Source organism: Colletes gigas, unplaced genomic scaffold, assembly GCF_013123115.1.
Source record: "Colletes gigas isolate AHSC1104 unplaced genomic scaffold, ASM1312311v1 Colletes_gigas_Sc00021, whole genome shotgun sequence".
Lineage (NCBI taxonomy): Eukaryota > Metazoa > Arthropoda > Insecta > Hymenoptera > Colletidae > Colletes > Colletes gigas.
In genome coordinates, this window is record NW_025106650.1 from 1,217,368 (window position 1) to 1,242,167 (window position 24,800).

General features: G+C 35.9%; 3 protein-coding genes across 11 annotated transcripts in view; 2 read left to right on the plus strand and 1 right to left on the minus strand.

Annotated features, from left to right (window-relative positions):
• Positions 1–1,030: 1,030 nt before the first annotated feature.
• Positions 1,031–3,331, plus strand: LOC122400991 (DNA repair protein XRCC1). Its single transcript, XM_043402820.1, has 3 exons — positions 1,031–1,325; positions 1,688–3,056; positions 3,118–3,331. Exons 2-3 carry the CDS (start codon positions 1,717–1,719, stop codon positions 3,254–3,256), a joined length of 1,479 nt encoding a protein of 492 aa, XP_043258755.1. The 5' UTR covers positions 1,031–1,325; positions 1,688–1,716; the 3' UTR covers positions 3,257–3,331.
• Positions 3,332–3,554: 223 nt separating this feature from the next.
• On the plus strand, positions 3,555–5,254 carry LOC122401019 (proteasome inhibitor PI31 subunit). Its single transcript, XM_043402871.1, has 5 exons — positions 3,555–3,813; positions 4,132–4,281; positions 4,356–4,639; positions 4,836–4,988; positions 5,066–5,254. Exons 1-5 carry the CDS (start codon positions 3,664–3,666, stop codon positions 5,181–5,183), a joined length of 855 nt encoding a protein of 284 aa, XP_043258806.1. The 5' UTR covers positions 3,555–3,663; the 3' UTR covers positions 5,184–5,254.
• A 1,596-nt stretch (positions 5,255–6,850) lies between these two features.
• LOC122401062 (protein tyrosine phosphatase type IVA 1) overlaps positions 6,851–24,800 on the minus strand; it is a 51,391-nt gene continuing 33,441 nt past the window's right edge. For 6 of the 9 annotated variants that reach the window (XM_043402982.1, XM_043402986.1, XM_043402985.1 and 3 more), the window contains 5 exons: positions 10,939–11,260; positions 10,387–10,868; positions 10,172–10,303; positions 9,923–10,089; positions 6,851–9,839 (listed from right to left, as the gene is read on the minus strand). In XM_043402982.1, the coding sequence (XP_043258917.1) occupies positions 9,728–9,839; positions 9,923–10,089; positions 10,172–10,303; positions 10,387–10,503 (528 nt within the window). In that variant the 5' untranslated portion in view covers positions 10,504–10,868; positions 10,939–11,260 and the 3' untranslated portion in view covers positions 6,851–9,727. Of the gene's footprint in view, positions 9,840–9,922; positions 10,090–10,171; positions 10,304–10,386; positions 10,869–10,938; positions 11,261–12,363; positions 12,895–19,224; positions 19,440–19,646; positions 19,671–24,800 lie in introns of those variants that run through there. The other 3 variants (XM_043402990.1, XM_043402988.1, XM_043402984.1) reach the window with 3 other exon arrangements.

The window sequence follows — 24,800 nt, forward strand, 5'->3', positions numbered from 1 at the left end:
TTGTTTTGACCAAAGGGATACGTATACTGACAAAGAGTAAATCGCAATATTCTCGCCATCTCGTATATTTTTACGTACTAATACGATTACTCGAAAATCTCTACACTTTATTAATATTTATTTTGTTGTAAATTTGAGTTATTAATTTCAAATCGGCCATCAAAAAGCGAAAAATAATTTAAAGAATAAATATAATCGCTAAAATCAATTACAATTTCTCTTGTTCCGTTAGCGCTGCGATCTTATTCTTTTCTGAACTGATAACGTCGCATGTAACGCGAAAATGGTAAGGAGGGCTTTATCTTTAGCCACAGACCAGGTATACGACCTCGTATGCCTCGTCTGTGCTAACATTATTGTCGCGAAAGCTGCTGAAATCCAAATTGCGTATATGTAAGAAACAAATAACTTAACAATTCTCGAAATGGACGTAAAATGGATAAATATGAAAGTGACATCTTTGTGTCATTGCTTCTTTCGCGGCTATTTAGAAAAAATTATTCCATGATACTAAAATATAAATCTATATTTTTTGGTTTCTTTACTTACACCACTTTCATTTCTGGTCTTGTGTCCTTTTGTTTAGATCTATGACGTTCTATTTTGTAGATAATTTACTGCAACCAATGCTTCACTCTAGAATTCCTTACTCAGATTAACCTGGCCATTTCCATAAGATGCCTTTTCGTACGTCTTGTTCTTCCGTTTCCCGCCAATGAATAGAACAAACAGATTACTGACTCTTTAATCCCTTAAATAGTTCAGTAGTTGATAACTCGTATACTCCTTTCTTCTAGCAGAACATATTATTTGCTGCTTTTAAATTAAGAAATACATTTTCTCAAATAATTTATCACTTAATCGAGTTAAAATGTGCTAAAATCAGTTGTACTTTAGTTCCCTCCAAAATTTTAGTTCCTACATAATGTCACTACGTTAGTCAATGTTGTGATAGTAGTTTTGGATTTTTATTCTGATACGAACTGAAATATCAATTAAGATCTTTTTGCCGTTTCCGTAGAATATACATTTTTTAATGACCTTGGCATTTAGGAATAGTTAACAAATTCAATACAATAGATGCGTTTTAGTTACCAAAATTTAGTGTGTGCAGATGATTTCGCGGTTAATTTTTCTATATGCTAATAATGAAATATAACGAAAATCAAATTACAAGAATTATAGTACAATAACCATATCGTACAAATAAGAGTATGGATCATTTACAAAAAATAACGAAATTGAAATTCGTATAATTAAACGATTCCTTGGGATGAAAAGGTTATGGTTACGATAGTGTGCGTCGTACATTGGCAGATTTGGCGGTACATTGAATTATTTTATTTTCGAAATGTTATTAATTATCTTCAAAATTGAATAACAAACACGTATTTCTAATCTAGAAATAAATGTAACATAAACAAGCAATTTATTAAACGTTTTGACAAATGATTTCGATCTTCTTTAGTGTAATCAGTTATAAAACACATTATTTTAATCAAAATGTAGACGAATTTGTTTTTAATTTCTAACTTCGATTTTACTCACCTTTTGTCTAAATTATGCTTATTTATGCTATATTTATTTATATTATTTATTTTAAAATTGATACAACAATACATACTATTAATGTCCAATTTTTCAGATGTTGTAATAATAAATGTCTTTCTTGTGTTCCTGATTGCAGAAAACCTAAGTAAACAGAACCGAAAAACAATGATTATTAAATTGTCAAATGTAATAAGCTGTTCGTCCGAACATCCATCATATCCTGTATCTAATCTCCTGAAACATCATTCGAACAGTTCATGGAGATGTGCCAAACCAGGAGAAATGCTTAGCACTGTCATTTTTCAATTAGCAGAACCATCTTGCATTATAGGCTTGGATATTGGTAATTATCGTAGTTGCGTTGTAATTGTTACGGCTTCCACATCAGCAGAGCCTGACAACTGGATTCCCATTGTAAACCACCAATTTATGACGCACGAGGAAGCTGTAAACAATAAATTTAGAGATCAAGTACAGATATTCTCAAAGAAAGACCTAAATCCTGAGACATTAAAAATAAAATTTGACCGTGTCAAAGTGACTTGCATGCAATCGGCAAACTTGAAAGAATTATTTGGACTGTCATTCATTGAATTCAAAACGGAGGTAGTAGTTGATTTGGGATTGGACGTTTTTGGAAGATTTAAATTAAAACAGCCAGAGGACAATGCCAACAAAACATCTCTAAGTGATTTTAAAGAAAAGTATCTCAAAATGACTAATGCTAAAAAAACAGATTACAAAAGTGAATTACTTACGAAAATCAAAGAGACAGGTATGAATAATTTTTCTAAACGTCAAGAAGAGAATAAAGAACCAACGAAAAGACCATTATTAGAAAAGTTAGAAGCTGGAAAAGCGGAGGAAGTATTTGGGCCTAAGAAAAATTCCGCCAATTTGACGTCGGTATCTAATAGTCAAAACAAAGATGTAAAAGATACAAGCAAATTAAACGATAAACCGGTAATGCGAACACCATTTGGAGATATCGTGCCTGCACCATCGCCTAAAGCAAATAAAAAGGACATCGAACAAGAAAATTCGCGACATAGTACAAATTCAAGAAAACGTTCCTTAAGCCCGGAAGAAAGTTCGTCAAAAGGGAACGTAAATAAGAAAAAAGAAAATTGTCCTCAGTGTCAAAACGAAGAAGATAAAGTGTGTAAGAATTGCGGACGATTACCTGAACCGAAACTAATGCCAAGGCCAGAAAGAGCTGCGAAAAAGAAAACTATCGAATCACAGAAACCGAAAAAATTATTTTCAAAACTTTTCGAAGATATTACGTTTTCGCTTAGCGGCTATGTTAATCCACAAAGAGACGAAATTAGGAGAAAGGCTCTTCAAATGGGCGCCAAGTACATTGCTGATCCTAATACAACCAACAAAAAATGCACTCATCTAATTTGTGCATTTAAAAATACGCCAAAGCATCAACAATTAAAGGGCCATTCTAAAATAGTTTCACATACGTTCATCGAGGATTGTTTTAACGAAAAGACAAGGTAAAATAGTAGCTTTCTAAATAGTTATCAAAAGTAGTTCGAAAACTTTCGATCTTCACAGATTTTCTTGGAGACGCTACGCTTTGGAAAGTAAGGACAGAGCTGAACCGGAAAGCGAGGAAGAAATTTTAGGTAGTTCGTCGCCCCCTCGATCGTCCGATGTATTCGAGGAAGATACCGATTCTAATTCTAGTTACTAAGTTGTTGCTTTTTACGAATGTTGATATACGTATGCGTCGAGTAATCGGCGACAAAAGATTTCGTCGAATATGTACATACATAACAAATAAGAGTTTACTTTATAAATAAATTACATTTTGTACCAGTTTTTTTTATTTTATTTTCGTTGCATGAAACATTTGTCAAGAGTTCGCACTTTTGCTGTCCTACCTCAATGCGATAAACTTGTGACGTAACGATGACGTTACTGTTTTTGTGAACGCTGTAAAATCAAATCAAAACATAACTGACGGTTATAATAAGCGCTGGAAGCCATGTGAACGACCAAGGCCGAGTACAGCCGAGCTGCACCGTCAATTGTTGCGAACACGCCGATGGAGAGAAGTTCATACGTAATTTCAAAACTCGTCTGTCATTCGTAATAAAAATGGTTGATAAAAGCAACTTCGTCTTCAGCTTCGATCTCTTGCAAAGTTTCTACGATTCTGAGATTTCGAAAAAGGAGGACGTTTTAATTGTATGCGTTCACTCGTATTTAGTAAAGACGGGAGCGGACTGTTTTGGCCTCGGTGACAACGTAAGTTGCAACAAGAAAAATTGCTGCAACATATCGCGTAATATCGATAACAATCATTTTTATATAATTTATTATTGTAATTGAAAGAGAATTACAAATACATTTCCTTATTCGATCGTTGCAATACCTAACCTACTAGACGTTCATAGTTATTTTTTACTATTCCAAACCATCGCGAACCGTTCGATAATATTAAAATTTTAATGCAATTACATATTGTCATTTCGCATTATTTGAACTCCGCGGTGCTGAGTACATTTATGAAACATAAGAATGTGTTCTGGTGCAATTTAAACAGTTTCTTTCTTTGTCTTTTAGCAAACATACGATACATCCGAGAAGGGATCAAAATTACTTCCAGAGGGATGGAACAAACGTCCCAATTACGTTTTACGTTATGCAAAGGATAAGAAATTGTATATATTATATGGTACAAGATCCGATGATGATTTACTCATAAATTTACTGGTAATTTCAAATTGTATTTATGCAATACATTTCTTTTTAAAATACTAGTAAATTACAAATGTTTTAATTCTTAGAGGGTCGAAGATCAAAATGTATCCAACGTTCAGTTTCCAATTAATCAAACCGTACAGAATCTCCATGGATCCTTGGATTCTGTAATACCTTCGTATCAAAATGTTTTACAAACAATTGGAACAGATCTTATTGAACCGATACTGCCTAGTAATACTAGAGAGAGTTCTGTACAGACAACAGCGAACGAAGATAAGAATGATTCTACACAGTCTACCAGCAAGCCACAAACAGTTCCACTAAGAGTACAACCACCAAGTAGTACACCATTGGCGGCACGTACATGGTAATATTCTCAACTTATAAAAAAAAAGTCTATCATTCTTTATATTAATAGCAACAAATGACAAACAGATGGAACAGAAAAATCAATGCTATTTTAATATAAATATTTCCATTCTGTTTGCGACGTGCCTGATATAACATTACTACTTTAGCATGCCAAATTGATTACTAAAATAAATATTTAAAATTTATCCGAGGTATCCTAACGCTGACCCGTCAAACATAGGAGCTGCAGATTTAGATCCGTTTGCACGCGGCGGTGGTATGATCTACGATCCCTTCTTGCCTGATAGACGTAATCATTTCGATCCGCTTCGACCGGGAATAGGAATGGGAGAAAGACTACCACCGTATGTTAATAAGCGCAATTACAAAATATTTAATTAAAATTTATAATACCAACGTTATTTTATTTATTTCATTGAAGGAGGGCTGTTCCACCTCAGGCAAGATTCTATCCATTTGGACCACCAGATATTGATCCAATGCGTACTTCAGGTAGCTCCCACTTACCTTTCCCAGGATCCGATAACTCGTTTCTGTAAAATAAGCAACTGTATAAATAAGAAAAATATATTAATCGAACTTCTATACACATTGTTCGCGCATACTTATAATTCTGTAAAAAAAAGAAAAAAAACAAAGAAACTGTTTAAATAAATGATTTCTATCATGTTTTCAAAGAAACATTAATACCGTAGAAATATTTTATTTTAGTAACACGTCCAGTATAAAAGATATCAAAAGACGAATACTTCTTCACAAAACGACTTCCATTCTTTTTTATTTCATTACTGATGTTTTACAATATAACAAAACTTTTTGTTTCATTTAATCAATATGTCATTAATAGAGCAGTAAGTAGGAAATTACATTAACAAATTAAATATATAATAGTAATTTTTGTTTAAATTGCGCTAACTCGTTAAATTTATTATTTTTTTCTTAATCAATTTGAAAGGACTGTTTTCTTTTTTTCTTTTTTTATTACGTCGGCTCAAAATAGAGGATTTCTTTGCTACCTAAGTTGTTTCTGTTCGCAGTATTCATATGAGTTGAAACGTTTTTAAACATAAAATACAAAATATTGTACGAAAACGATCTTCACGATTGCCATTATAAAAGAATGGCAATTTAACCTATAACTCATGATTTCATGGATTTTCTTTTTCTTTTTTTCTCACTTTGAATAATAAAATAAAATTTCACGATATTTCGATTCAATCCTTCGAGAATAAAGATTTTCGATACTCGGCGAGTACATGGAATAGTAAATATTCAAGATCAAAACACGTTTCTACATACAATTTCAAATAAGATCTACGAATGCCCATTAACTTTCAAATTTAAAGATATGGGCCACGATTAGCATTTTTAATAAACCCTATCATTTTATTTCATTCTAATTTTTCGACCTTTTTCGCAAAAAATATATCACAGATAAAAAATATTCACTCATACACATAATTACTTCCGATAGAGAAGCCGCTTGAAGAAGTGAATCGATGTGCAAAAAGTAAATTTCATACGATAGATTCGTTGGTAACTTTCCAATGAATGCTAGGTGTACCTAATCAAAGTATCGATATCTTACTTTAACAGGGGTTGTATGAAGAAAGAAAAAAAAACACATTAACGTTCGTAACGATTGTTACAGTAATTAAACTAAGAAAAACTGAATAGTAAAAGTTATTCAATTTCGGATCTAAGGTTCGATAATTTTCTTTTTTTACGAGTGTCCCTCGTCCCATCCTCTGGTAAAAAATATTGCAGTTTTTTTTTTTAACATTACAAAAAAGGAGCTGTACCAGGTTCAAATTTCATTTCGAGTCTGCGATTACAGTGAATGTACGCGGTTACTGGTACTCAAAAAATTATGCACAAAAAGGACAACGATTTTGTCATCGACGACGCACGCAACATCCATGTAATTAAATTCATTAGTTAGTTTTGTAGAAAAATGTCATTTAGAATTCTTACGTACTAATCATAGGGGGGGGAAAAAAAAGAAGAAAAGAAGAACGAATACAAACATCGACTATGACAATTCACATCACTCTTGTACACAATCTCGGCTAAGCACGAAACAGTAAACACAATTCACGTATCATAATATATGCGGAAATGTACATTCACATAAAATCGGCAGACGTATGAAATGATCTAAGTATTACATTCATTATTTTTAGGAGCGAATTTTTTTTCATCTATCTTTTGAACACAGTTTAGTGTGGCGTTCAGCATCACCGACAATTTTACCAAAATTGCGAATATAATTATGACGCTTCACACAAAACGCGTATGCAGCTTCTAAAATTTATCGAATAAAAGTAGATGTTTAAAAAATTTTGGTGAAATTGCCGTTAAGCTACGATAAAAGTGATATATAACTCTGGAGTGATAATTACTTCATTTTGTTTCACAATATTCGTTATTCAAGTTAACGCAGATTCCAAGTTCAATAAGAGTTATGAACACCCATCGATTCGGCATGCCACTGGAAATGCAACGCTATGCTTCTTTCGTTAATGTTAACAGTTTAAAAAACTAGTATTCCAAATAGAAAAATAATTGTTTAGTCATCGTATATTTCAAAATATAAACTAAAGTGAAATAACGGTTCAGCCAGCGGTAATTTTAATTAGTTTAAGACTCTCAGTAGTGCTCTTTATAATGACACACTCGATAACCTCAAAAAATTTAATAGATTCTATGTTAAACATTTTTCTTTTCATCCAGAGATGTCGATGGACTCCTCGGTAACGCTGATTCAGTAAATTTCGATTTAGACACGACTGGATGTTGCGATTAACCGCGAGAAACGTTTTTAAGCAAATTACCAACAAATAGTATTAAAGACTTGAACAATATAAGAGTTTAAAGTCAACGAAATCTCAAATAGAAAAATGATTATTTAGTTGCGGCATGTTTTAAAATATAAACTAGAGTAACGTAACAGTTTAGCAGCCACTGATATTAATTAATATAAGACTCGGTAGTGATTTATTGACGCTGTATGTTCAGTAACCATTAATTTATTCCTTTGTTGGTGGTATCTGAATATAGCCAACAATATACATTTATCGTTTTGCATGTACATCGAAATATCCGCTCGCAAAGGATCAACAAATATATCACAATCCGAGGATTTGAACGATCTTTTACTTCGAAATAATTTTAATCGAGCCTTAAAGTATGCAAAATTTATAACTAAATAATTTACTTTTCCATTTAATATCTTCAATTGCAACTGTCCACTAATCTTTGTTGGCAAATCAACAAGATTACGAAGAGATCAAAGAATTCCTTTCATTTATTTGTTGACGATTGTTTCAAGAGTGTATTTTCTCCTTGAGAAACAATGCCCCTCAGAAGATATCATTGGTCTACGATTAAGATAATTCAAGAATTAAATTCCATTTCGCAAAAACCTATTCACATAGGACTTATATTAATTAAAAATCACCGCTGGCTAAACCATTCATTTGCTTTAATTTATGCCTTGACACATACGACGACTAAGAAATTATTTTTCTATTTGAAATTTTGTTGACTTTAAACTCTTGTACTGATCAAGTCTCCAACACCAACAGGTAGTAATTTGCTTAAAACAGTTTCTCGTAGTTTCAATTTAACCTAGAAATTCTATGCATACGAATCAATTACAATATCCGTCGAGTCGCGTTTTCTAAGACCAAATTTGTTCGATTAGCCTTACCGAGGAGTCCTACAACATCTCTGAACGAAACGTCAACGTTTTCTATCCAATATTTATTAAATTAATGGTTACTGAATACGTAACGATAAATATGCTTACCGAGGTTTATATTATTACAAATCACCGCTAACTAAACTGAATGGTGCAGTTCATGTTTTAAAACTAGTATTCACAAAGTTGTTCATTAAAGTATTTGAGAATTTTTGTTACTTTTTTATTTTATACAAATTTGGTATTCTCTTTACAAATGTGATAAGTGTCTCAAAATATATGTTGCATTATAATGTTAATTATTAGGCAACACATTGAGTCGCTTCAAATACTCGATTCAAATCGAGTATCGATTTCCATTACTTGCGAGAATAAAGAATATTTATCGTGTTCAAAGAATATTTGCAATATACACAATGTACACACCAGTTTAATCAAATTTGATCAGGTTGGATCACCTACAATGTACATATTCTTGTATACACTTTATTGAATGTATAGGATGCATGTTCTTTAATAAATATATTTTAACTTATGATCTTGTTCTTTTTACAAGAAATCCCCGTACAGATCTTGCTATTATTTTATTTTCTTGTTCATGTTATATGCGAAACATGTGTGAATCGTTCGTTCATTTTTCAAGTTAAAAAATTGTTGATAAGACACTTATACATTTTCTGTGTTCAATTGTTCTAGAAAATGTAAGACTTTATTGCACTCATTCCTTTAAAAAGCTACGTTTGCTGACAGTTGGATACGACCGTAGCACCAAAGGAACTATCTTTACAAAAAAATCATCAGAGTCTGAAGTTTATTTTCTCCAACTATCCCTAAAATATTTTATGTAAATAACGCATCAACTAAATATTCATAAATTGATTGGTAACGTATTGCATATTTTATTTTCTTGGACCAAATAAATGCAGCCTTCCGAAATTCTTGTACACAATAGTCTTAAACCAGACACTACGTTATGTCATGTAATGCACAAGTTGATCCAATTTTTTTTATTATACAAGTAATCAGATCCAGTCAAATTTATTCCTACTTTTATCATGTGCAGAAGGCTTCTTCCAGTTCAGCAGCATTCAATATTAATTTAGTATCAAAAATAAATACAAAAATTTCATAAAATAAAAGTGAAAAACAATTGTAAACAATTTCCACTTTATAATTATTTGGTTTATAACGAATAATTAGATGGTGCAAAATATAGCGTTAAAAATTGTTTAGTAAATAAGTAGTTGAGTTGCATTTCCATTGATAGGCCTTTCAAAACAGAGTCGATACAGTATGTCTCTTGTTACCAGGCATGAAAACCTATACAATTTGGTATACCAATCAGTATGAATTAGTAACTTTTCAAAGAAATCGTTTAATCTAATGGACGCAGCAGGAGTTCTTCTGTCCATTTTTGAGCTTCAACCGAGACTTGGGACGATATTTTTCAAGGTAGGCCAGCTGCTTTGCGTTGATGGCGCCTCGTCTTTTTCTGAAGAAATAAATTATTTTTATAACTACTTAATGCACAAAACGCAGGAAACGAACAATTTTAACTGACAAGTATATACTCACTCCCTGATTAACGCGACTGCATCTTCATACTTTAGACCCAATTCAATAAGAGCAAGTGCAACTAAGACTGGTGCTCTGCCAAGTCCTGCGACGCAATGTACTGCCACGCATGCATCAGAAGACTCGCGGAACCGGTTTTTCAGCAGTTCAAACCATTCGTCGACGACCTGAAATAAAAAGTTAATTTATGTAATTACAATCCAACGATTTTTACAACACTTTTTAACATCAGCGACTACCGACACTTACTTCATTCGGTGGAAATGTACCGTCGTCGAACACCAAGTCTATGACATTGATCCCTTCTGCTTTAAGTTCCTCAATTTTGTACGTTGGTTCGCAGACCCTCACTACTTCTTTCACATTGTGCTTCTTCAGTTCCTATTGAAACAATCGAATTCCGCAATTTTAACGTACAGAATTCATGCCGATATACATTTAGAACAGATCAGTGGTGAACATACTTGAATAAAAGTATGAATGGTCTGATCATTGGGCCGATCAGTAATGAGGAACTTCATATTTTTGTATTCGATTTCGGCGGGCGCCGGCCTGATGTCCTTCACCCTCATGTTGCTCATTTCCTCTTGGACAACAAGTGGTGTACTCCTACTTTTTTTTTTATTGTTCTAACTCTTTTTTAATGATTTTTGTACGACACTGTTTCTCTTCACTTTTACAACGTGCCACACTATACGAAGCAACAAAGGCTGAATTTGACAACTTAGCCCATAGATGTCAGTCTTATTAAGTTGTTTCTCATTTAACTAATTGAATACTTGTTTATTTTTTTACAGAGGACAGAACAGTGGGTTTACATGTAGACCTCGAGAAGGGTTGTTGGGGTGCGAATTTCGCTGAAAGGGTGAGGGCTACGTTACATTAGGCGTTGTTGATATGCGATCGATTCTCACTTGGAACCCTTGACTACGATTTGGAAGATTATCTGGAAGAAAAATCTCTCTGAAGATCTGTTTAAACAACATGTCAAGATTTGTAGCGCCTATGATCCTTACCTATTTGGCACTGGGTGCGCCTGGATCAGGTGCGCTCAGTAACTATGATGCTTGCATTTAATATTGTAAATTAACAATTGATTCTATTTAAATCCTTTATGTCTCGCGCAATGACTAGCTGATGATTTAGTGATTTCGAGGCAACGATCCCAAATTATCAAATTTTCTTTTGCCCAATTAAGATTCCTCCTTACTTCTCCTTTAATGATACCTAGCAGGTTCTAGGGTGTTTGGGCGTGTCTCTCTATTTGTGTTGAGCCTGGCAGTATTCTGCGCTATCCAGCTGAAACTCCATGTATGTGAGGATGCACTCACCAGGAAACTGTAACATAATAAATAGAATCGTGATATTAATTATTCATTAATTTTTATCACAAAATACGTCTTACGTTTCGATAGTAAATTAAATTATTTAACTTTCAACGACCACGGTTATCACAGAATTATTTACTTTTATCTTTAAACTATGGAAAAGAAATGCAAACAAGATACGATCAAATTTATGAACATAACGAACTATCTATTTCTAAGCATCGTGCGATATTTCCGTTCCGTTTGCAACGGGGAAACAATTACAAGTTGTTGTGAATCTTTTGCACGTGCCAAATTTAATCTTGCGCCAATTTTCACGAGCGGTACTCGTACACATAATAAATAATATTCCTCGCCCAGAAAATCTGTAACGTCAGCGCATAATTCATCGCGAACAGACAAACGTACAAAAATTCGTTTCACGGTGAACAAAATTTATTCTAGTCTAGAGAAGTCTAGAAAAATAATGACGGTATTCGATACCTCGAAACTTGACCATAATCGTTTCTCTTGGTAATACGATTAAATATGGTATTTTTAATTCTGTTACTGTACGTTACCCGAGTATTCTCGGGTTAAATCGTTAAGTAGCTTAACCAACGTCGAACAAAGACGAATTTTCTTTGCCTTTGGCACGGAAGTTCCATGCCGATGCCAAGCGAAACAGTTCTGAACGCGCACGTTTCGAAGATGTGCTTCCGTCATTTTATACATCTGATTCGCGGGATCTGTAACGGTCGCAAATAGAAATGTCTAGGTCAACATTCCGAAAAATAATGACGTCACATGCAAAATTTCTAAAACTTTCTAAGAACATTCCTAAACAATTATTACAAATTATAATATATTATTTCGTAGTATTAATGATAGAAATGGTTGAAGGAAGCGATGTGCATCGAGCTGTCGGTCACCGGTGACCGCCATGGCGCTAAACGCGTTAAAAAATATTACTTTTAATATGCACGTGTACGTATCAAAGTAATGTATCGACGAGTATCGTGACGTATTCGTGTTTGTTAATTTCTAAGTAAAAGGACAAATAAAAATAACGACTGTTCCATTTAGTTTTTTGGTGAGTAGAAATGACCAGATGTCACCCCATGTTTGTAATACCTTTGCAAACGACGCGTATTGGCTAGCACACGCGCGTTCCTTCGTTTTCGTTCCAGATTCGCTGGAGAGGCGAACGAGAGACAAGGAGGAAATCTGCGCCCGGAAAATCGGGAGTCCCACTACCACCGGTGACCTCTCTCTTGTCTTTTGTTAACCTTGTCGACGATTTGCGAAAACTGCCACCTACTTTCCAAGCGCCCGTTTACGCGACAATTCGAGAGACTCCGGGGCCGAACGAGTCGTGGGTGGTAGAGCTCGGTCGCGCAATGAAAATAAGCTGAACCGACAGTGTCTCTTTACGGACGTTTGTAAATTTGCAACGCACATCGGGGAACAAATATAGGCGCCGATAGCACGAGGGGGGCGCAGAGGCGACGTCGGTGGCGGGTGGCGTCCCGTCGGAACGTCGAGACGATTTACGAAACCCCTTTTTACGTAACGGCAACTTCGAAACGGATGACGACCGACGAGAGCATCCTCGAACTGCGACGCCCGGATGACGGATTGGTAAAAGTGAGAGCGCTAGGATCGACGTGTACCGGAATAACCAGAATAATTGGCAGCCGGGTTACACGCGCGAAGAAAACAGCGATGCGAGCGTGACTCTGAGCGCATCGTAGCGCCTCAAGGTTGAATCCATTTCGCCTAACCCTATACACACGTCGATTATTCAATTCCTCCAAACGCTATCGAGCGCCTAAAAACAAATTGACAAGTAAATTGACCTCTTCTGACCGCGATCGTGAATCACAGTCGATCACAGATTTAAACAGATTTAAACAGTCGAGCACATGATTTTAAACGGAAAAACAAGTTGCGCAGAATGCTTTTTACATTTCAATTATTTAACGTAAAATATACATCGACTTTTTGAGGTTAAAACGTATCCCATCGTACGTATCGAGCTAAGCAAACCCGTGGGAAAGTTTTTAACCCACCTAACCTCAAAGAGTCAAGAGGGTACTTCTACAGTAAAACGTGTCTTTCAAAGTCCATTTTATATATTGTTTTGTCAAAGAACCATACAACATTTTCTGTCGGAATTTTTTACATTTATTGATATTTACGAAACACGTGAACAAATATTTTTACGATATAAAACACCCTTCTGGTCGACGAAGGCAATAACTGTGGTACTTTAGGACCGCAACAGGACTCTGTAGAACTATCTGGGGATTGTTTATTCCTTGGGAACCTTAGAATTATACGAAGCTACCCATTGACCATGAAAAATTCCTAGTGTTACCGAACTTAGAAAAATAATGTTTTTCCTTCGTATTTGGAAATCTCTTTTAACCAAAGATGACAGTTGTTTCTGCTGTATGGAGAAATGGTAGGCGAGATAGCAAGAGTTAAGAAATGAATGGCATCAGACGCCAGGATATTGGATAATCAGTCGAGGAGCGTACACAGGGTGTTCGGCCACCCCTGGGAAAAATTTTAATGGGGAATTCTAGAGGTCAAAAGAAGACGAAAATCAAGAATACCAATTTGTTGATGGAGGCTTCGTTAAAAAGTTATTAACGTTTAAAGTTCCGCCCGTCCTGAATTTTTTTCTCGAAAAATGCGCAGGATTTCGGGGGTATGTCTAATCACCAAAAATGATTATAATTGACCCCCGCAACCGAAAATAATTTTCCCAGAACGATTTGAAATTTTTTTTTCCATCGAAAAATTTCACACATTCTCGAATTTTTTTCTCGAAAGTGCGTAGGATTTCGAGGATATGGCTATTCACCAAAAATGATTGTAATTGACTCGTGCCACCGAAAATAATTTTTCCAAAACGATTTAAAATTTTTTTTTCCATCGAAAAATTTCACACATTCTCGAATTTTTCTCTAGAAAGTGGGTAGGATTTCGAGGATATGGCTATTCACCAAAAATGATTGTAATTGACTCTTGCCACCGAAAATAATTTTTCCAAAACGATTTGAAATTTTTTTTTCCATCGAAAAATTTCACACATTCTCGAATTTTTCTCTAGAAAGTGGGTAGGATTTCGAGGATGTGGCTATTCACCAAAAATGATTGTAATTGACTCTTGCAAACGAAAATAATTTTTCCAAAACGATTTGAAATTTTTTTTTTCCGTCGAAAAATTTCACACCTCGAATTTTTTTCTCGAAAGTGCGTAGGATTTCGGGGGTATGTGTATTCATAAAAAATGATTGTAATTGACCCCCGCAACCGAAAATAATTTTTCCTGAACGATTTGAAATTTTTGATTTTAATTGTTAATAACTTTAAAACGAAGCCTCCATCGACAAATTGTTATTCTTCATTTTCGTCGTATTTTGGCCTCTGGAATCCCCCATTAAAATTTTTCCCAGTGGTGGCCGAACACCCTGTATATAGGAACGGAAGATTTGGTCCAGCGCTTGCGAGAGAAACATAAGAGCGTGGCCCTCTGATGACGAGTACGGGAAGCAACGCCACACAAATATGGAACGTTGTCACTTTTTTGTTTGTACTACCATAACCTCTTGGCCCCTCGACTAACACGTTTTACCGTTAGCACCTTCGATAAGAGTACGCCTGCGGACTGGGGGGAAAAAAGATTCACTGAAATCAACCTAGAAACCTATTTCAGAGCGGAATACGTTAGCCTCAGCGAAAACGAGTACGAACACGGCGCACAGCAACCGTTCATCTTTTTACGATCACGATCCGAGAGAAGTGAAACGCCAGTCTGTGTATTTCTCATTTCGCTGCGAGCTGATCCACAGGTATCGAATCGTGAGCAAAGAAATCGCGAATATTCCTCCGGCGTTTTCGTAGTCCCCTTTTTTATCGTTCGATCGAACTCGTAGAGATTTTCTGGGGTATCAAAATTAGATCAACGTCCATCGATCGCAGCTCTACAAGAGATACACAGTTTTCTCCACGGCCAACCTGTTGATGCACCCGAAAACGTTCCCAGTTGAAAAATGGCTTGACAAGCACATATTTCAAAGTTGCGTATTTGGGACGGATCGCAATTGTAGCAGCGAGCCAAAATAAGCGTCGCGTTGGCGGGAAAAGAATTTCTCGCCAGACTTCCGCGATGTCGTTGGACACGTGATCGGACATAAATTTGTATTTTTATTGATATTTATTTTACACATAAATATTTTAGTATTTAATTTCTATAAATATATACGGTATACAAACGACACAGGTAAATTCATAAAAATGCAACCTCGTACTTTTTTACTTTAAAACGCTTTAGTAAATATCTTGTACTTTTTAGAGTTTCGATCCACCCATAAAGCGTTCTATATTTTTGCGTGTCTAGTGGACACAGGTGTTTCCGTATTTAAGAAAGATAAGTCGCGAAAACGAGGGCAGTGATATGGCCTTATTATTGTCGCATGTGTTATAATTAAGGCCGTGAAAATCCCGTGCGCGATCCACACACAAATGCGTGAACAGTCACGAGTCTCGGATACATTGAACCTTTCGACGCTTCTATTTTCACCCCGTGTAATTCAGCGTACTATAAATATGAACGCCGAGAGAATTTACACGGCCTGTTTTTCGCGATCGACTCGGGAGGATTTCTTCGTGGAAGCGCCAGAATTTTTTTCCCCTTTTTCCCCTCGCCTGTCATATTGACACGCTCGATCAGATAAGATCCTCCCGGTTCCACGGAAACGGATCGATTTCGTCCAAGTTCAACTCTTTATCGATCGCACGTCACGCAGCAATTTTACCACACGAGTCCTCGTCGTGTGTCACGCGAGATGCGAGAGGAACGATCAAATCGAGACCTGTTGATCGTATGCACGAGCACGGTAATATCTTAACAAGTTCACTGCCACCGGTGATCGTTGGTCCTCAACCGAGATTGGTATAGAATTTATGGTGAAGTACTAACTTTTTATTGTTAATACAAGATTCTATAGAAATACAAATTGTTCGGCCACCCCCGGGAAAAATTTTAATGGGGGATTCTAGAGGCCAAAATAAGGTGAAAATCAAGAATACCAATTTGTTGATGGAGGCTTCGTTAAAAAGTTATTAACGTTTAAAGTTCCGTTCGTACTGAATTTTTTTCTCGAAAATGCGCAGGATTTCGGGGATATGTCTATTCACCAAAAATTATTGTAATTGACCCCCGCAACCGAAAATAATTTTTCCAAAACTATTTGAAATTTTTTTTTTCGTTGTAAAATTTCATACTTTCTCGAATTTTTTTCTAGAAAATGCGCAAGATTTTGAGTGTACGTATATTGACCAAAAATGATTGTAGTTGACCACCTCAACTGAAAATAATTTTTTTAACATGATTTGAAATTTTTTAATTTTGTTGAAAAATTCGTCCACCTACTCGAATTTTTTTCTCGAAAGTGGGTAGGATTTCGGGGGTATGGCTAATCACCAAAAATGATTGTAATTAACCCCCGCAACCGAAAATAATTTTTCCAGAACGATTTGAAATTTTTTAATTTAATTGTTAATAACTTTTTAACGGAGCCTCCATCAACAAATTGTTATACTTGATTTTTGTCTTATTTTGGCCTCTAGAATCTCCCATTAAAATTTTTCCCAAGGTTGGCCGAACACCCTGTATAAAAGATTTCGACGTTTGTGAGTATCTAAAATTCTTATGGACTGTATTTCTGTTTTCTGGTTCTATCATTTTACATTAATTTGCAAGTAAAAGAGATAAAAAATATTTTTGACAATAGAATAAAGCATTATTTGAAAAATCCTAACCTAACTTAACGCCCTCGTCTGGTAGAAAGTTCTGACACCTACCAAATAGACAACGAATATCATACTGTGACTCAGCTGCAAATTATACATATACATATGTATGTATAAACCTCTAGCATCCGATAAGAGTTAATCTCCGCGTAAGCCCCGCGAACAAATATATTTACAGCTTCGATGCTATCGGTTCTAGAAGACATATTACTCGAGGACCGATAAGTGACACCTCGATCCGTCTAATTAGCAAGATGCTAGAAACTGACAATGGACGTTTCGACGATCGAATCTTACACCTGTCCCTTGCGTAATGGGCAACGTTTGTCCCCAGGAATCCATAGCAACGCTATTCGGAAAATTTGTACCTAACCTAACTGGAGGACCGTACTGCGTCCAAATTAACAAAATTTAATATTTCAAATAATATCAGCCGAGCTTAACGGATTTAATATTTTTATTCCGAATCGAAAAAAACATAATTATTCAGACTTTAATCTTTATGTTAAATATTTCTATAATGATTATAAAAATATCATCGGTTAGATTCATTCTGTCAAACTGAATCAGTCCCCCGGAACATAACAATTTGCTTGAATCGCTTCAACCAAAGCTTACGCAATTTCCGTTCGTTAAAGTAGAACGCATCTTCTCCCAATTGGTAGTTGGTAAGGAATGCGTGAACCAATTGCGACGAGTTATGACTGTGCGTAGTAGTCTTGGCAAGTGGAAACGACGAGCAAGAATTATTATGACTTTCGAGAAATGTTACGCGTTAATCAACTAAGACGAGGTTATGTTTGTCTCCAGCGAGCAGAGTGTATTTCAGAACACAGGGTAAAAATTTCGTTGTATTAATTTCTGAATGTTCGTTGTTCAATCAAATAATAAATTTAAATACAATTAAACGCGTATCAAGAAATGTTACACGTTAATCAATCGAAATGAGGTTAGGTTCGTCACCAGCGAGCAGAGTATTTCAGAACACCGGGTAAAAATTTTGTTGTATTAATTTTTGAAAATTCGTTGTTCAATCAAACAAATTTAAATACAATTAAACGCGTATCAAGAAATGTTACACGTTAATGAATCGAAATGAAGTTAGGTTCGTCACCAGCGAGCAGAGTATTTCAGAACACAGGGTAGAAATTTCGTTGTATTAATTTTTGAAAATTCGTTGTTCAATCAAACAAATTTAAATACAATTAAACGCGTATCAAGAAATGTTACACGTTAATCAATCGAAATGAAGTTAGGTTCGTCACCAGCGAGCAGAGTATTTCAGAACACAGGGTAAAAATTTTGTTGTATTAATTTCTAAATGTTCGTTGTTCGATCAAATAAATTTAAATACAATTAAACTATCGTTTTTCCAGTAAAAATAGTAAATGGAACTACAAAAATGGCACGCGAAACTTTACGACCGACTTCTCGACGACTCTCGGGCGTTCTCGGTTTCGTTTGGTGTCGTTCTGAGAAAACTAACGCCTCGTTATGTTTTCTTTTTTTTTTTTACGATCGATCGGTGAACAATGGCCAGGCAGCTGATAAAAAGAATTCGGTGTGAGCCCGTGTTCCTAGAAAATTGCACGTCAACGGTTTCTCGATTCATTCAAGAAACTTGTCGAACGCGATGACGCAATTTGCCGAGAAGTTTATCGCGCGAGCGTCGTTGCTTTTCCGTTCCGCTTTTCAAACGAAATTAATCCGCGATTGGTTGCCCTGACAACGCAACAGTAATGTTAGAATCAACATTGAATCAGACTGTTTTCGATAAGAATTATATATGACTTTGCAAAGTATAGTTAGCGACGCGAGAAACCTTTGTCGGTGATCTTTTTAATTAAACAGTGTATCGTCTTACAGTATCGCGTTACGTTACGACGTATTCGCCATGATGTTAGTTCAAAGAACCAGTTTTAAAATTTTGTTTCGGTGGAAAAACACGTTTTAGTTCAGTTAAAAGAAAATGTTTCGAACAAATCTTTGAAAATTTGTTTTAAAAATGTTTCGGGTCCAGCCTTTTGGCTTGTGATCCTCCGATAATTTCTATATTAACGCGAGTCGACTGTAATGGGTCCGGTTGTTTGTACACGCAAGTAAACGCGAGGCAAACGCGTAAATTCGACCAGAATTAATTTACGAGATGGTAAACAGAATTTTAATTACCGTCGTCGCTCGAGCTGTCAGTAAGTGATGCACTTTATCTTCCCATCGTCGCCATCTGCGTTGACAGGAACGTATATTAAGCCGTGCCAGCGAATTTTAAACACAAACGCACTAACGCTGTTTGCACGATTAAGTTTCGTTTAACTAGTTAATCGCGGAACTACATTCGAAGTACTGTTCGGAATCCTTTTTATTAGAAACAATTTTAACACGACATCACTGATTTTCATCGTATACAATTTTTTTAATTATTTTCAATGGATTTTAAAACTCTTTAAAGAAATTGCTGTCTATCGTTTGTAATCATGATTTATTCCTACACTATCCGAACCCCATAAATAATTATTTCTACAATTAAAAATAAGGCAGAAATCAAGAGCGTATTAGTATCATTATTAATATAATATAATAGGTAACATTACCGATAAATTCGTGCAACGATAAAGATATTTTAAACGATCGTGTTTAAATAATGCATTGCACTGTGATGATCTTGATCGATAGGGCGAATTACTGGTGCCTTTGAAAACACCTTGTTGATATGGATCCGTGAATTGGCAACCGAATAATTTGGCAGCCGGTGGGAGTCAGCGCGAGCTAGTACCAACAACGAACACGCGGAAAGAAAAATATCTTTGATGTTATGTCACGAGATAATTCGCGTACATGGCACGATCGACAAATGACGAGTGCATTGTCTGTGTGATAAAACACGAATATCTCCGGATGGCAAAATTTATCGCGTCGACATTTAAACTATACTTACATCACCGAAAAAACTCGTATGTTGTAATATTTCTAGTAATTAAATCTAGTAGATGCAATCTGCTATTAAATTCAACGAGTTAAAATATAAATTACTTATAACGCCTGATCAAGTGACACACTATACAGGGTGTTCGACCAACCCTTGGAAAAATTTTAATGGGAGATTCTAGAGGCTAAAATAAGACGAAAATCGAGAATACCAATTTGTTGATGGAGGCTTTGTTAAAAAGATATTAACGTTTAAAGTTCCGCCCGTACTGAATTTTTTTCTCGAAAATGTGTAGGATTTCGGGGGTATGTCTATTCACCAAAAATGATTGTAATTGACCACCGCAACCGAAAATAATTTTTCCAGAACGATTTGAAATTTTTTTTTTCGTCGAAAAATTTAGGAACCTATCTCAATTTTTTTCTCGAAAATGCGCAGGATTTCGGGGGTATGTCTATTTACCAAAAATGATTTTAACCGACCTCCGCAACTAAAAATAATTTTTCCAGAACGATTTGAAATTTTTTTTTTCGCCGTAAAATTTATGCATTCTTCTGAATTTTTTTCTCGAACGTGTGTAGGATTTCGGGGGTATGTCTATTCACCAAAAATGATTGTAATTGACCACCGCAACTAAAAATAATTTTTCCAGAACGATTTGAAAATTTTGTTTTTTCCAAAAAATTTCAGCACCTCCCTAAATTTTTTTCTTGAAAGTGGATAGGATTTTGGGGATATGTCTGTTCACCAAAAATGATTGTAATTGACCCGCGCAACTAAAAATAATTTTTTCAGAATGATTTGAAATTTTTTAATTTAATTTTTTAATTACTTTTTAACGAAGCCTCAGTGAAGAAATTGATATTCTTGATTTTCGTTTTATTATGGCCTCTAGAATCTCGCATTAAAATTTTTCTCTGGAGTGGCCGAACATTCTGTATATTATTTCGATAATAGTGTTTAGTATATTTTATATAAACAACGAAGTCAGTTTATCGCAGCCAAAATGATCTTCGTTGTTAATGCAAAATATTATTCCCGGCAAAGTTGGATTCGAGAGACTTGCAAATCCCCCGGGGATAGCGAAGTGCATTGAACAAGGAAACTCATTGTTAATTATCAAGGCACGAGTAACAACAAACAGAAGACAAGAGAAATCGCAGGTCAGGGATCGTTGCAATTATCAATTCGTTGAAAGGAATTTATCGAACAATGAAAAAAAAAACATACTCTCACACACACACACATACGACGAAAAGGAAAGTTTATATTGATCGAACGAAAGAAATTTATCGCTTCAAATACGAAATATTTGTTAGATTCTGTTTCCTATAATTCTGTGCGTTAAATACGCTGATCTAACATATCATTTTTATGATTCTCGTCTGTGACCAGGTCTCATATATTTCATACGCGTTCCTCCTTAATTACTAATCGATGAACAAGTTTCCGTCGTCTCGACAGAAATGGAAATCGCACGTCAGTTGGTAATTAATATGTAGGCAGGATGAATAACGAGACGCGCGTTATTTCCTTATTCGAACGGTTCGTCGTCGTTCTTCGAGCGTCGAACGAGGAATCGATTTTACGCGAGAGACAGCGAAGCCCCGCGTTCCGTTCGCGGTTGCATGCGTTTTCCTATTAATTTCATAATTCATTGCACAACACTGATCGTGACCGTGAAGTATTCGAGGGTTGCGATAAATCAGACGAACCGTTCTCGAACTTTTATCGTCAGTTATTTCCAGGGATCGTAAATCCTATAAACGGAGGTAAAATATTAGTTTAGATATTCTGTTCTTCCGTGATTCCCCTAGATAAGTTCGAAGGAGATACGATCGTTTAAAAATTGAATAGATACAAGACTACTGACGCAACCATCAGATTAGTATCAAGGCTCGATATCGGCTTCTTTAGAACTGTGCAAATCCTCTATCAATTTTCACGAATTTTTTATTACCAAGACAACGTGAAAATTAGACAATTTTTAACATCTTTCTATCTTTCGAATTGTAAATCCTCTCTATCAATTTTCACGAATTTTTTATTACCAAGAGGACGCGAAAATTAGACATTTTTTAACATTCTCCCATTTCGTCTATTTCTATTTCGTGGCACTTAAAATGAAATATCGAGAACGTGTTTGTAGAAGTTGATCGATCGATCGTTGCAATCAATTTCTCTCGTGTTTTACGATCCCAATCTCGGTATAACTTTGCTCGACCCTCTGATAAAGTTACACCCATCTGAAAACAACAGAGCCAGCGTCGTTTTCCGGGAAACGCGTGTTTCGGGTGCGTCGTGCGTCGCATATGATCCTGTCGTTCGGAATGCGCTATATTTATTCGTAAAGCACGTGTTTACTGAACTGCTCCCTCCGCCATCGCGCCCTTCCGATCTACAGAAAATATTCACGGTGAATCTTAAAAATTCTATTAGAAGAGTCGACCGTACGGTTTAGCAGCAAACATTTGCGGCAAACATGGTCTGCACGTTCGTCGATCGCAGGTAACTCCGAATCGCGCGACAATGGGTTGCCTTACCTGGAACTTTTTCGGGGAGGGAAATGCAATTTGTCAGTCAAAATTTTTCACAGAACCTACGCGTTTCTGAACAGAAGCGGACGCACGCGATGGAACACGTAATCGCAGAGGATTATCGTTCGTTCTTCGTTTTCGCGGATTCCAAGGGGAACGCGAAGAAAGCCGCCCGCACGTATCGCGCCCATTATCCCAGCGAAAAGGAACAACAATCCTGAAGGGAGCAAGGATCGAAGAAGCAACAATCCTGGAAGGAGCAACAATTCAGGAAGCAACAACCATTCAGGAAGGAGTAACAATTCAGGAGGGAGCAACATCCAGGCACCGTTATCAACCCAGGAAGGAGCAACAATCGAAGAAGGGTGCAACGGAACACATCGGTATGTGAAAGTGAAAAGTGTTAGTGACCGTGCTGTGAAGTTTTTTCGGGGTGAGAAGCAGGTACAGCGATCGGGCCGTCCCATCAGCTGATTTTCGTTGGGGTTTTTGACCTTGCTGTGACCGACAGCGGTGCATTGGCCGGGCTCTATTGTCAGCGCAGTAGGTCAATTTGCAGATAAATGGGTAAGTCGAATTTCAATTATTTCTCTATTAACCCTTTGCATTCGAGGAATGTTTCGGTACGCAGAAATCCAGTCTGCTTTTTCAGTACAGTTTTTAATAACAAACGGTTACAAATGGTTCTTACCGCATTTATTTTAATTTTCTGATAATAATTTTTATTTTAATTTTAAAACACTCTGCCGAGAAGCGTCACTCGGGTTGCGAAGGGTCAATTTCCTAAAAATACCGAGATTTTGTTCCTTCTTCTCGGAAACAGCGAATACAAATAATTAATAAATTCGATTTAGTAATTTACGTACTAATTACGTAGTAATTAACGAATTAAGTAACAGTTGTAGTGGTAGTATTTTTAATTATTTGTATTCGTTCCTCGATGTATCTTCAACGCGCATCTTGCTACCTACCCGGCGCGGTGGCTCTCCGAGGTCAGACGGCCCTGAGCGCGCGGAGGGCGAGCGCCGTGATTGGTCAGTGTTTTTCGTTAATAATTCAAAAACGAAGCTCCATCCGACATTTTTGCAAAGAAAATTGTTGTTCAGAATCGTCTCAGCTACCCCCCCTTTCCGGTTCTTACACTATTTACGGGACACCCTGTATAAATAGACCGCACGACGCTCGACTGTGCTGTGCCTTTGTCACGGTTCACTGAATTCGCTATTTTAAATGACATTGCGACAAACAAACGTTCCTCGACCGTTTTTATTCCTTCCGCGAATTCTACTTCGAAATTCACGAGGCGACGAATATTATCCTAATTTTTAATTTTACGCACTCACTGTTAACACGTTCGCTGCCAGATCAAAACCGTACAATATTCTATCAAAGTAAAATTTTCAGTTTAGACCATAGTAAGTTACATAACCTACAATTTATTTCGGTACTTTTTTTCGTAACATTATTAAGATTCACATATATGTACTATCCAAATTTATTTACCTCGACGTCTTAATTCGAGAATTGATTTTTCTAGAACGTGACAGTGGAAATGTTAACATTTCGCTCTGAACAGAACAATTTTTCTTTAAAAAGGAAACTCATGAAGGAATTAAAGTATTTTGTTCCACCAAACATATCAATCGGTGGAACATGGGCTTTCGTCTTCGGAATATAAATTCTTTGAAGTAAAACAGTAAATGTGACAGTAAATGTAACGTTTGTAAGTTTGGAATCGCCATCTTAAATTTTACTCCGCGCTTAAGAACGTTCAAAGGAACATGCTTGAAACATATACCTACTTTTGTGACGCATAAAGAGGGTTTGCAAGGATTTTCTAGGTATTCGAGAGGAAATATATGTATTATGAAATATACGGTACCCGTTGAAGCTGAGATAAAGTTTAGGAAAATATTGGAAAAGCTCGCTTCGAAATTCGAGGTACATTTTCCGTTGCAGAAAGTATACTAACTGACAAGCTTCGTAAACTTTTCGAAAGGAAATTCATAGAGTCTCTTATTAATAATTTTATTTATAATCCTAAATATGGTCACATCAAATTGAAATTGATACTTTCTTTAACTATAATTTTATCGATGTACTCGTTTCTTCAGAAATATTTAAAAAAAAAATTCTTGCAAGTTTCGCGAAACACTGCCCCTTATCTGACGTTTATCTTATCGTCGTTATTCTATCAGAATTAGTTCTCAAAATCAGTATTGCATTGTCGGTGAAACCAATGGAATTAACGATTCAAATCCTATAATTCTCGGTTATATCAA